Here is a 13,872-nt window from a genome sequence, read left to right on the forward strand (position 1 = left end):
TCGCTGATCATGATAGCGCCCAAGGGTTTCGTATATCCACTATATCTAATTAATTGGCTGTGTTTGTGTTGTTATTTGTACATCGTGTGAATGCATTTTTCATCTGATTAAGAGGAAACTGTCTCGATAAATTGATAATCCTATACTAATATACTACTTACCATATAAATAGATATTGTTGCTAAATCTAGTAAATATTTAACAATATATGTGTATCATGCTCAATGTATCTTTTTATTTTGGTATCATGATTAGAAGAGTATATACATATGTATGTATTTTATTTTCAAAATCGTCTCTTTAATACTATACCTTTTGTGATTGTATCTATTTAGTAAAAAGGGATAATAAAATTAATGATATATATCTGATACACTTAGTCTATGTATAAGACTTCATGTTGTATTATCATAAAATATTATAAAATGTAAAATGCTGATCCGTTCCAATAATAACACGAACGATTATATAAATTCACGACAGCTCAGTATATGTCGAACTAGACAAATACCATTATTAAGACATTGCAGTATGAATGAAAAGCAAATATATGAATATTAATCTAAATTCTTCGGCCAATATCTACTACATTGTGTTGGATGTTATCATATGATATTAAGAATACAATTCATGACAATAATGACGCGAAAAATGTCATCCCGTGACAGTTAATACTCTGAATTCCCGTTAATTCTACGTTATAATCACGTCTCTATTTATGCGCGTATCGATCCCCTCCAGAGTAAAAACCTCTTAATGACGAAAGGAAGCAAGGTCAAGATCGACTAGATAGCTGAGGTTTGCTACATCCCCCTTTTTATTAATACACCCAAGTTCACATAACACTCACTCGATCACGTACAGTGAACATACTAACACACCATTCGCATATTTGACTATCAAGTGCCTCAAACCATGGATGCCTTGCACTACACGAGGTAAGTCAAACTTATTTCAGTGGTATCATATTTTTGTGCCAGATTTCCATTGATGATATTTTTAATGTTGTTCTATCAGTAAAACAAAACAACTTATAGTTTGTATCGATCACTATATAGTTGCTGAAAATGTTATCAAATTTGATTTCACCTTAACTTCTTTGTCTACGTATGAATGAAAGTGCACGTGTGTTCTAGGTGTCACCGGTGTCCACTTAATGTACGTTAAATAGTTTTTAACTTTAACTTTAAATATTTCATATAGTAAGACTTGCTAAAAAGTGTCATTTCACTGTAAATATATGTGTGTATATCGTGTTTTTGATATGAAATTTAATTCTGGTTTCAAATCAGCAGAATAATTAATGAGATTTTGTATATAGGTAAATTAGTAAATGTGGTAAATGATCAAGCATTTTTTAAAATTATACATTAAAATATTTAATCCATTCGTTATAATAGAGTACTATAACATTAAATACTTGAGCGATTGTTTATATAACATTCCTAACATTATCACTCTATGCAGTCACGACTCGCGTGTGTATACATTGCAGCTATAAACGACTATAATAAGGATTACCTAAAAACGTCAGATCAATCCATAAAGTTGTGTTTATATGCCCCATCTCTGTAAAAGTTATAATGATCATATATAAATGCTTCATCATACAGAAGATTTCACTAGGCGAGTAGATATACACTCAGGCAGATAACATCAAACTTACTCATGGATATCATCAATCTTTTTGATGTTTCACCTTGATCTTCTGAATATATACACGTATTTGTTAATAATGCATTTATAAATAATATCTAACTCCCTTTTTTATTGAGTTAATTTTACATAGCATGTTATGAACAAGAGGGAAAATGATGACTGATATCCAAATAATCGAATCTTTGATATTGTTATTGAAAATATTTACATTTTAATTAAACGTATTACATTAAGTTATTTATCTCTTTGCTTTCTGCATTGATCATATTAAGATAATTAGGATTTTGACCCTTGCTACGTATATAAAAGGAGTGGGTCGATGGGGTTTGTAATAAGTGTTAAATACGGTCTCTATCACTCAGCTGGCAAAGTATGCTCCTTTGAATCAGTCGGTAGAGCCGCAGTTGTTCGTACTGGAGACCGATGTTCGATTCCTGGTCGGGACACTGGATAGGAATGCCTATTTTTCAACAGTTATATACTGCGTTATCTATACAAGGATTTATGTATTATACATTTAGTTTATGTTCCTGCTTAACGGGTAAAAGAAGCACGCACTTTAAAGTGATGTTACTTCTGTAAATATCAATGTCGATAGTGTGGTATCTTTATTTTGTTCTATTCTAATACAGGTGTTCAAAGAACAAAAAGTAAAACAAAAATATTGATCAGACATTGACAAGAGCAGTTTGAATTCACGTAACCCAGCACATCAACATTTACGCATGAATAAGTCATAATGAGATAAAATAACAGTATTGCTTTAATTATTTATAATTATTCTATGGTAAACAAAAATACTGCAATGGTTGCTAGCATTACTAGCATGATATTGATTTTTTTTCCAAAGAGTTGGAGGTGGTTTTCCCTGGCAAACGCCCTCGTACACGCAATGAAAGATGAATTCATTCTAAATTGATAACAGTGAGTTGATTTTAGATATAAAGCACACCGCGGAAGATAAATGTTTGCAAATTCTACACGAATATTTAAACAAGTAAACTAGTTTCATATTACATTAAAATGTTAAAACATTTCCATCTTGGCTATTCATTTGTTCTCGCCGACAATATCCGATACCTTGTTTTCCATTGTCATACACCAGGCCTTTAAATACGTTCAAGTATATATATGGTTATTGGTAATTATAACACAAAGAAACATGTAAAGTACATACGAAAGAACCTAACATCTATATTCACAAATAAATAACAAAATAAATAAAGGCAGACATTTTTTGACTGAATGACTTCTACTTTTAGCATCTATTGTCATAGACATTTATTAATGCACAATAAGACTACCTGTAATATAGCAAACTGCCAATTTGAGCCAACTACTGGGTTTTATTTTGGCAACGAATCTGTCTGAAAATACAAAATTGTGAGAAATTTCATCTAACATAGGTAACACATAAACCTATTGTTATCAACAAACAATTAATTACATGTTTGACTCTTTCTATTTACATTATCAAGCATACAAGAATTATTAACATTATATACCACATTCTTTATCTTTAATTGAAGATATACAAACAACTGAAATACTATTTTAGAGTACTTCTATAGTAAACCACACATTATCATTATCTACGGTAAGATTACTTAATTTCCGCACCTAGGATATTCGGAAACGTATTAGTCATTCGGAAGTTTTTATTGAGATACAATATACGTAACAGTCACAAACAGTCACCTACTTTTGTTAGAAGGAATACATTTGTGTACATTTGACCGTATAAGTTGTATCCCCAAAGCCCTTATACACGGTGTCAAGTAATGTGTATTTCTTTATCTGTGGGCGTACATCTAGTTTAGATAAGAAATTAGGCCGCTACCACGAGTAAAATATTTATCAAATTTTATTACAGTTCTAAACAATTTGTTAGTTTAGCTGGTTGGAATGTTCCATGGCATTTTAGCATACCTACCCGCACGCTTGTAGATATATATAAATACAGAATTAGTTTTTATTGGCAAGTCACATGCTTAGTTTTAAAAATAGAGTGTGTGGTAGGCGATAAATCTACGAGTCAATATAGGAACTCAGACACGCGGGTTAGCAGTCACATAAGAGAAGGAGGTATGTCAGAAGACACTTGTTGTCTCGGAGATACGTCAAAACATTTCATGGGTGACGGGTAGGTCTATATTCCTAATTGATATTATATAACTACTTATAACCTTATATTATATACATCAGTTTAGGCATAGCCGGCTTACGGTAACGTAATATCAGCACGCATAATGACACAGTATTTATCGAATAAGAATATAAACAATAATAGATATTTATCATTATCTATTGTGTATATCTACGAAATGTATTTAGTACTTATCATGTGTGATTTGAGTGTGTAAGGTAGCATATTTCTGCTCTGATAGTGTGCCGTACCTGCGTATACCTAATGTAGGTCAATACCTATGTACACATAGCCAGCCATTAATCACTTGAATGCATTCATACCCTACTATTACCCGTAGTGAATTTGAGGACAACCATGAAAGCCCCGTCAAATAAGAAAAGGTTCCCGTTAAGCGCATGTATTCCGAGTCTCACAATTCCGGAATATTTTAGTTGTTAATTCAGAATAAAAATTAGATATCGATTTTTAATGTTTTCTTCCTCATCACAAACTTCCAGCTGTTCCAGTCCCGTATAATTTGTATGTTGAAAGTTATTTATTGTGATATGGAGTGTATTTGAAACATAATGATGTTACTTAATGAATTTTGTGTGAAAACTATATTAATCAAAAGAGTTATATATATATTATAAATGAAAAAAAACGTAAATTAATGGAGCATGTATGTTTGATGCAAAATAATGGAGTTTATTTGAAAAATAAATAGATTAACGAAGTTTATTTTTGTAAAACAAATATAGATTAATTGAGTCTGTTTGTGTAAAACATATGTAGATTAATGGAGTTTGTTTGTGTAAAACATATATAGATTAATGGAGTTTATTTGTGTAAAACATATGTAGATTAATGGAGTTTGTTTGTGTAAAACATATATAGATTAATGGAGTTTATTTGTGTAAAACATATGTATGTAGATTAATGGAGTTTGTTTGTGTAAAACATATATAGAATAATGGATTTATTTGTACTTATAGACATTAATAGAGTTTGTGTTAATTCTTTATATTAATGGAACATGTTTGAAACATGTGTGACGTAACTAACATTCAATGGTAACGGTAAAAAGTTGTTTACGTAATATGATATTCTGTTTTGATTTCAAGCACGGATAAACTCGACAAGGACATAGCAACAAAGACGCCTGGCTGTTTAGGTTGGTTACAGAGGAGACCATGGATCCTACCATTATTCACATCTATGTGGCTGTTTTTCTCTATATTCATCACGTGAGTGAACAAATACAGTCAAGTAGTTGTCAATGTTGTTTTTTTTCACTATAGGCCTATATATGTGTGATGCATTTGGAAGTGTTTTCTTTTTCAGTTAGCCATTTTTTTGTAATTTTTCTGGCATACAAATGATGAATTTTGGCATAAAAAGGAAGATTCTTACCACAGTATTTTCATAATTGTTTTTTGCCTCATGTTTTGAAATTGTTGTTTATTTCTTTTAAGCCTCTATTTTTCTCTTTATCCACACCAAAATATCACATGAAACTTTCGATTCATGATAATTAATACTATCTTGAAAACAAAGGTATATAATTTTTGTCCTAGAAACCAACAGATAAATCACTATCTCTGTGTATTAATTTTCACAATTTTAACTATAAGCTAGGACGTATGAAGGAAAATAAAATGTGAAAATGCATTCATGTATTGCATACAGGGAAATAATAACAATGGCGAATATTTATGTCCCTTGCTGTACTGTATTTTTCATTAATTTCACAACTATCTCATCAAAAATTCATCTTCAATATGCTATATAGTAAATTAATTTTACTAGTATTCACTTTCTGTAAACTGTATTTCCTATACCGATTTTAGCGTTTTGTTTTTAATTCAAAAGAAATAACCACTATTGCCTTTGTGATATTTATAGGTGTTTGGTGGATTATCGTTGTTGCCATTGTTGGAAACGACATGCCATGAAACATATTTCGGTTTCGGTTATTCCAGAAATGGACACAAATTTTATTTTTGATATGCTATGCAACAGGTGTGATATCATTGATTCTACAGATCTAGATAGAGAGTAAATATTGTTTGTTTGATGTCTGAGATAAAAACAAACAATTCTTATCAAATGTAAACAAATCTATGACTGTAGCTATACTGAATCTATTTTTGTCATCGATTTTCAAACCATATGTTCATACAGTTGTATTATATATGGAATAACCAGCATAATTATTGCCGAAGGTCTATATATACGCAATCAATGTAGAACCGTTGTAATTGATGTTGAAATGGAAATTGTAAAATTTGACGTTTGGAAATTCCAGCTATTACCTCTTTGTAGAATTGAGCTTGTTGGAGCAACAACTGCATTTGTATACTGAATGCGTATTGGGTCTTCAGTTCAATAATCTGGATTTGTTTTCATGTACAAAAATCAATACAAATCAACAAAATCAGTTTTAAAGAATAATCATGTCATTCAAAAACAATAATTATGGATAAATGTATTCATATCATATGCGATAAAAAATATCGAATTATGTAATATATTTTATGTCATTAAATAACACCTATGAAATACCCAGAAATTTGATTTATAAGCATAGACTGCTCGAGTCGTCCCTGTTCAGTTATATTACCACACTCCCTACACCTCTGGATACGATTTCGAAACACGTGAACCACGTAGGTCGGTTTAACATAGTACGTCCTTAAATAATCCTGGTTTGTTAAAAAGGAAGATAGGAATACAAATCAATGATAATTTTTCTCTCTAAATAGATAGGTCAAAATATATATTAAGTTCGTGTGTCGATTGTGTAGTTTTATGAGTAAAATGCATTTTATTTTATTCTAACTAGGGACAAGTTACGTAAGCTCGTATTTTTAGACTGTAAATTACCGCAATCAAGATGACATTATTGTTATTCGTTACAACAGTAAGATATACATCGATCGATATTGGCAATCTATCAACTATGTATTATATATACACATATGACTTATGGATAATCGTTCAATGAATGTAAACTATTTTAACTGAATGCATGACTTCAAATGGATTTAAATATATACACAACTAACTTACTTAGATTTTATATGCGTAATCTAATCTATTAGGGGATAAAGGATATTGTATCAGTCTGATACTTAATTATGTCAACACTTAAATAGTTAAAGTATTGATCAAGGATTCGGCATGATTGAAGATTTTTCACATTACATCATTTAAGATAGATTTTTAACATAATATATTTTAAGATTCTTTTTTTTTCATTGATGTTTAAGGGTATCATATCTTACAAATGATCATATATTTGTATTTTAACAACTATTGTCTGTCCATTCAAATTCAAAAGTTTACACTATCGATATGTCATATGGCTTACAACTATGGTATTCCTATGGATAATTCAGGATATGAAATTTCAAACTACTATTATGCTACTTAAATTGCGTTAAACGATATTTTAGACTATAAGTTAAATCATTTAAAAAGAATAAAACATTTTTACTTTATTTTATATCAAAAATAACCAAGTAACTGGATAATGATTAAAGGGACAATTCATTGAGGCTAATTCGTTACATAACCACGAAGCAAATAATGACATAAATGTATTGTTCTACAATCCTTATGAAACATATGGCAAGAAATAGTGACAAATTCCACATCATTGTTAAGTATTTTAATTATTATCATTGAAATTCCAAATCGTTGATCAATACGATTAAGCAGGTACAACATGTACGCTGTACCCTTGCCAGAGTCAAAGTTACGCACGTTAAACAAAAGCAATACATAACCACTAAGGATTTGATGAAATTGTTTTAGACAAGAACATGCATCTAATAATGTTAAGACAACTGTTAGAGCGTTTTGAGAAGTTCTAGACCAAAAATTCTTTACAACACAGGCAAGTGTCAGGGTTCGGCATACAAAGCTATGTGTAATGGCGATTAAACAGTTCACATATATTTGACAACAGTGGACTTTTCTTACATATCACAGTAAAACCAACTAATCTAATTTCCATTAGAAATGGTTTGTATCCGAAATATGTGCAAGTTTCAATGTACTCTTAGATCGAATTGTCTCTTTAATGAGCTGAACCAGAATATAGAAATTCCTATCCTTATTTTATTTTTTTTTTTTATTTGCGGCGATTTATTTCGAGAATTATTTTCTCTCGTGAAATTCGTGCATATAAGTTGATGAAAAGTTTTAAGGTCGGCCAAGTATTCTGACGTTTTTATGATCGTACATGTATGTGATCTTATTTACTGACCAGTCCTGCAATCTTATTTTCTTTAGATATCTTTTAAGTGTCTTGAACGGCCACATAAGAAAAGACAATTTTCCATATATCAGGTGAGGTATTACATATTTTCTATGTTACATATTGTTACAGAGTATGACACAATACAGTTATATAGTTAACATACAAATAAATAGTAGATCACATTGTAGAAGTGTTTCTGAGTATTTAAAATGATATAAAAATGTTTTTAGTTTGTATTTATAAGCATTAACCACACATTCAGATTTAAAGGAAGTGTTCATAGCCTTTTTTAAAGATTCAAACCTAACCTTTTGTTCATTATTCATAGGATATTTCATAAGTGTCCTCACACAGGAGGAGATCCATACAAAACACAACCATATATCTAATTTCCACATGTTTTTACTTTTTGATTGCAGTCATACTGCCATAGAGGATCCGGAAAGAGCAATATTCGGACAGTGTATGAATATCGGAGCTGTTCTCCGTAAGTGTTTTCTTTAAATATGTTTTTTTTGATATCTCATTTCATGATCAATACACAATTTGTTAAAACATGCATGTCTCATTTGTTAGATTATTGAAACACAGCTGTTACAAATGAGAAATAAAATATCCGGAGGGGCGTTCAATATTACTATCATGCTTTGGACTAAATATGATTGTAACTAATTAAATTTCCTGGTCAAATGGACATCTATCACGTTAATGAGATTGGGACTTGATATATTTTTTCACGTTTTCCCTTTAAATGTGTTATTATCGACTGTAAAACATGCCCTGAGTGCCCATTATTCTGAATTCAACTTTACCTGTGTGAACCTTGTTTTTACAGTCGGATTAGGAAATATTAATAAAATTTAAGGAAGACAAATAAACTTGACAAGAATGGCGTTTAGGGCTTGTGTAATAGTTGAAGTAACGTTAGTAAAGTTGTATTTACGACTTAAAACACGTGATTTTTAGATTGAGAAAAAGTATTCAATTATCACATAATATAAGGTGCAATTGAGAAAGTTGTCTTACTGAACATCTTTCTATTCCTATTACAATACCAATCTTTGTATAAAGACCAACTGTTTGTTCAGTCTGCGTTCTAGTGGTCCTAAATAACAAATGAATGCAATATGATCTGTATAATAAGTCATTTAGTCATAGGGACCATTTTCTTTTCCCTTGGATGGATTTTATAGACAAGTTTGAACGGTTTTCACAACATCAGTATTTATTTTTATCCCATATCATGTTGTTGTTGATATATTGCGATGAGACAGATGGTTTTACAATTGTAAACAGAACTTAAAATAGCTCATATTGCTATAATTGCTATAATTTAGACATCTTACATTTTAGTCGAATATAAGAAGATCAAAATTAATTTTTAATGTTGTTTATCTTTTATTTGTTTATTACAGTTGGTCTCAATCACATCGTGAGGTATCTATATCTTAAGCACATGCTTTATCTGGCAAGTATACCAAGGGGTTGGCACAAGTGCAATATCGCATCATGTGTTATCGGACTAATATCATCCTTCGGACTCAGTATGGTGGGGAATTTCCAGGTAAGGTATTATAAATTACCTACTGTATAACATGAACTGTCCCTGGCCGTAGCTGTTCTTATCCAATAGAAAATCAAATTCCTTATTTTCTCTTGAAAAGGAAACTTAAATATTTAGCACTCAATATTCAAACTTCCCATTCCACTCGATCAAATATCCCTGTTATTTATCATGAAACAAGAAATATCCTCAATCTGTTTTTCGGAGTTTGAAAATTGTTAAGAATAGACGTCTGATATTTGAACAGATTATTACTATTTTTTATTAAATTTAACATATGACTAAGAATGCTTTTAATTTGTATATTATGTACCTTAACATTTAAAATCAATTTTCATTATTACGAAATACAATAATCCGAGGCCTTCATACACACATTTATGAAATATTGGTATCTGCTTTGTTTTACTGTTTTAACTGTGATATCCATGTTTCTTGATATGATAATAACATAATTACACTTACTCTTTTGTAATTGTATTTTAGTTTTCCAATTGTTGTCTGTTGTTGCATTTTTACCCTTAAAATATTACATATGAAATCATTTCGTATTGTTAATGGAAGCAGCTTGCCATTTCGCTGTTGTACATTCACTTAATACCAATAGTCTATCAGTGGTTATCTCCCTTTGTATGTTAGAGGGACAATCCAATCAAAGAGTGCACTGAAAATGTGCATATATTTCGAAAACAAATCAATTCTAATGATAGTTAGTTACTCATGCAGTGGCGTATTTACCTTATTACAAGCATGGGTTTGTATAAAAAATAATTTAATCAACTCTTTGCTGAATATTTATTGCATCTGCTTGATGCATTTGTTTGTCTTTTTGGAAAACAAATTGTGATACTTTGTATATTTTACGGTTTGCAACGACACAGGCTTTTTATTGTACATTTTCACTTTTATCAGTGCGTTCTGTAGCTCCCACTAAAGGCAGATTTTTTTTAAATATACGACTTATCTACATTTGATGTTAACATGAAATTATTCTTAACTGATATAAACTTCTACACATGTAAGTGATGTGTTTCGTGGATATTCCGTATTTGCATATTTCCCTTGTGGGTATAATTGATATGGCGTCATGATATTGTGCGCACAAATGACGCCGTTGTCTCTGGAAAATATGACGTTGTACTCTTTAGACATGACTTAACAACCAGTACATACATGTAAGGGTTTATAATTCTGTAATATGCAAATAATGTAATGGTCTGATATAAACTATCATTCAAGTATTCCGTCTTTGCATATTATAAAAGTTCCTCCCTTGCGGGTAGGTATTCATCGTGACGTCATTATTTTTGAAGCGAAATTCCCGTCAGATTTTTTTATGTATGACGTTACGCATGCAAACATATGACGTCACAACACAATCAATACCTATCCACAAGGGCAGATAACTCGTAAATACTTTATGTAATTTTACAATATGCATTTTTCTTTACAGACTGTGCTCCATAAGCCACCCCATTACATTGGCGCCGCTCTAGCGTTTGCCGGGGGGACAACCTACTGTTGGGTGCACACCGTCATGTCTCGGAAGTTAATGATAAAACGAGGAGGCAGCAGTGCAGTCTTCATATCACAGTTAATCGTCAGCATTTTCATGACACTGTCTCTTTTAATTTGTATCCTTTTATATAACATCATATTCCGAATAATATATATATTCTGAAAAAAATAGAATCGAATTAGCAATGTACACTTCATTTTTAGCATTGGCGCTGCGTGTTTTCAAACGAATTTATCCATTGTTTTCATATTTTGATATACTGTGATATACTGTGTATTTCGCGAGATGCATATTTTCGCTTAATTTCGAGATATACCTCGAAGGCAAATTCAACAATTCCGCGAAAAATAGTATAAAACGTATATCTAAATGCACGATTTTCATTAAAATTCCTTGATCGCTAATTGGTGTGTTCACCAAATGCGCAAATTGGTGTGTTCACCAAATGCGCAAAAATAAAGTGATTGACAGTGAATCGTCGTCCCTTAGGAGTGAGTATTGATTACGATGATAGTATTTTCACTGCAAAATATATGTCGATATTTATGGAAAGTATGACATTAAACATGCAAACACACATAACTATAAGATGATAATGCAGAGTCTCCCCTTATTGTTTCGTTTGCCAGCTATGTTTGTGAGAAACGCCATCAATTTGTGTAGTACGACCTACATGTACTTTGTCCTTAAACATCTCCGCATTATGACATCAATGATTCAGTCAAAATACAAAAGTTTGCTTTCGTGGACCATTTTCTTTTAGAGTTCCTATTAGTGTGTTACATTACACATTTACAAATTATGTTGCAGTAAACTTACATAATGCTGTTAAAGAAAGGGAAGCAACTCAGATAGGCGAACAGACTTGTTCATAAAGCAGACAGTGTACACAGTCGTATGCATGTTAACCTATTTGTTGTTAATGATATGTGTCGCAAATACATTGAATCGCTTACCACAAAGAAAATGTATTTTTACAATGATGAATTAGAGAACAATTATGCAGGAAAACTATTTTGCCTCATTTTATTCATGGTGATGACATACTTCGAAATCAGAATTGAGTTGTCAAATAACGGGATAGAAAAGAGAAAAACTGTCATAGTCATGAAAAAAAATTTGATGTATCTTCATAATGTTATATTCCACTCAAATATTCCTTAACAATCGCTCAGTTGGGTGCTCGAAATTATCATATAAATTGCTAGAAACATCAGGTGACAGACATATAATTACAGTAAGTATTCAACGTTCAAATATATGACTGATGAGGTGATGCTTCCTATTCTGTAGATGTACTAATTTTAGCGGTATACTAATTTTAGCGTCTTTAACACTTACTTTATTGTGCTAAATCAAGTACAGCGTTAATTTGTACGACATATCATTCCGTAGTAAGATAATATTGTTGCGCGCACTTAATAATGCCCCTAAAGCCCCTCCAACACCCCCCCCCCCCCCCCCAAAAAAAAAAAAAAAAAAAAAACAGCGCTAAAATGTTTAGTCCGCTAATTTAAGTACATGTACAGTATATCGTCATCGTACAACATTGGCATACATCTGATATAATACTGAGTGAACAAGTAATTAATTTGTCAGAATTGTTCATAGCACTAGTGCGAAATCGATAAATTACTATTTTACTATTACATTACTTCAATCGATGGGTTTTGAGGTACCAAAGGGGTCGTGGGTAAAGTATTATTACCGTCGATTACCCCAACTTCCGGTAATTGTGACGTCATATTTTGACGTGATTGTTTACGGCAAATTCATCGGATGTTGGGACTAATCTATAAACAAGATTATTTTAGTATCGCATAACTCGTATTTCAACTGATGTAGTTAAAAAATATGATTGTACATGTATTTTTTATCTTTCTTATCTTATTTTCGATAATTCTGTTTCAGCCGTCTTTGATGGGTTTATACCTAACATCCACAATCTCGGAATGGCTTCTCGCCCTATCAGTGTCTTTTTTCCTACTTACCTTTATTCCACATTTTAAGAAAATCAAATTAAAATCACCACGGATACAAACCAAATTCACCAATATCGTTAGCCCTGTAAGTACTAATTGAACTGTACAAACAGAGTCTTTTACATCCGTGGGTTTTGCCAGGTACTGACCGCTGGTCGGTGGTTTTTCTCAGAGAATTTCGGATTCTCAACTAACAAACCTTACATGACCCTGATTGTTAAAAGGACTTAAAACTAAAAAAAATCAAGTGGATTTGGTTTTATTTCTATGACTTGTATGATCCACTTTTTACAATAGCTATTTTAATGGCTATGTAACTAAGTTAATGAAATAATTAAATAGTAGCCATCTTATTCATCAATTTTTATCTCAAATGACAATAACATTTGAAATTATAGAATATTGGTGATAGTAAACAAAATTTTCATCTCTAAATTATAGATTCCATGAATAATCAATCTCCTTTTCTTCCTTTCCAGGTCACGCCCTGTTTCATAAGTGCCAATGGCATATAAACCTGTGACGTCATACCTAGATAGCTGCTGATTGATCAATCAGATCTTGGGAATATTTGTTGTTACTCAAATAACGGTGCTATTATCTGTGATATTATTACATCATTGTTCTTAAGACTTAAAACTCTATCTCATCGTTCCAACCATGTTTACATTATATAATTTATTAAATAAAATTTTATATATAAAACCATATGTTGACAATTTTTTTAAAACACTGAATAATACGAAGTACTGA

The 13,872-nt window shown here is 31.2% G+C and overlaps 1 protein-coding gene across 1 annotated transcript; it reads left to right on the top strand.

The window, feature by feature from the left end:
* The first annotated feature begins 780 nt into the window (after nt 1-780).
* On the top strand, nt 781-13,826 carry LOC138330133 (DNA damage-regulated autophagy modulator protein 2-like). Its single transcript, XM_069277539.1, has 9 exons — nt 781-938; nt 4,912-5,034; nt 8,087-8,143; nt 8,474-8,541; nt 9,470-9,618; nt 11,072-11,252; nt 12,313-12,374; nt 13,049-13,204; nt 13,599-13,826. The coding sequence occupies exons 1-9, from the start codon at nt 916-918 to the stop codon at nt 13,632-13,634; spliced, it is 855 nt and encodes a 284-aa protein (XP_069133640.1). The 5' UTR covers nt 781-915; the 3' UTR covers nt 13,635-13,826.
* The last annotated feature ends 46 nt before the right edge of the window (nt 13,827-13,872 follow it).

The sequence above is a fragment of the Argopecten irradians genome, chromosome 8 (genome assembly GCF_041381155.1).
Source record: "Argopecten irradians isolate NY chromosome 8, Ai_NY, whole genome shotgun sequence".
In the NCBI taxonomy this organism is placed as follows: Eukaryota; Metazoa; Mollusca; class Bivalvia; order Pectinida; family Pectinidae; genus Argopecten; species Argopecten irradians.

What these genes read in the sequence shown, in the direction of transcription:
- LOC138330133 (XM_069277539.1), top strand. Translation starts at nt 916, where the DNA reads ATGGATGCCTTGCACTACACGAG. An exon ending in GTATGGTGGGGAATTTCCAG is followed by an intron (nt 9,619 to 11,071) that starts GTAAGGTATTAT and finishes TTTTCTTTACAG; the next exon opens with ACTGTGCTCCATAAGCCACC. An exon ending in TCACCAATATCGTTAGCCCT is followed by an intron (nt 13,205 to 13,598) that starts GTAAGTACTAAT and finishes CTTCCTTTCCAG; the next exon opens with GTCACGCCCTGTTTCATAAG.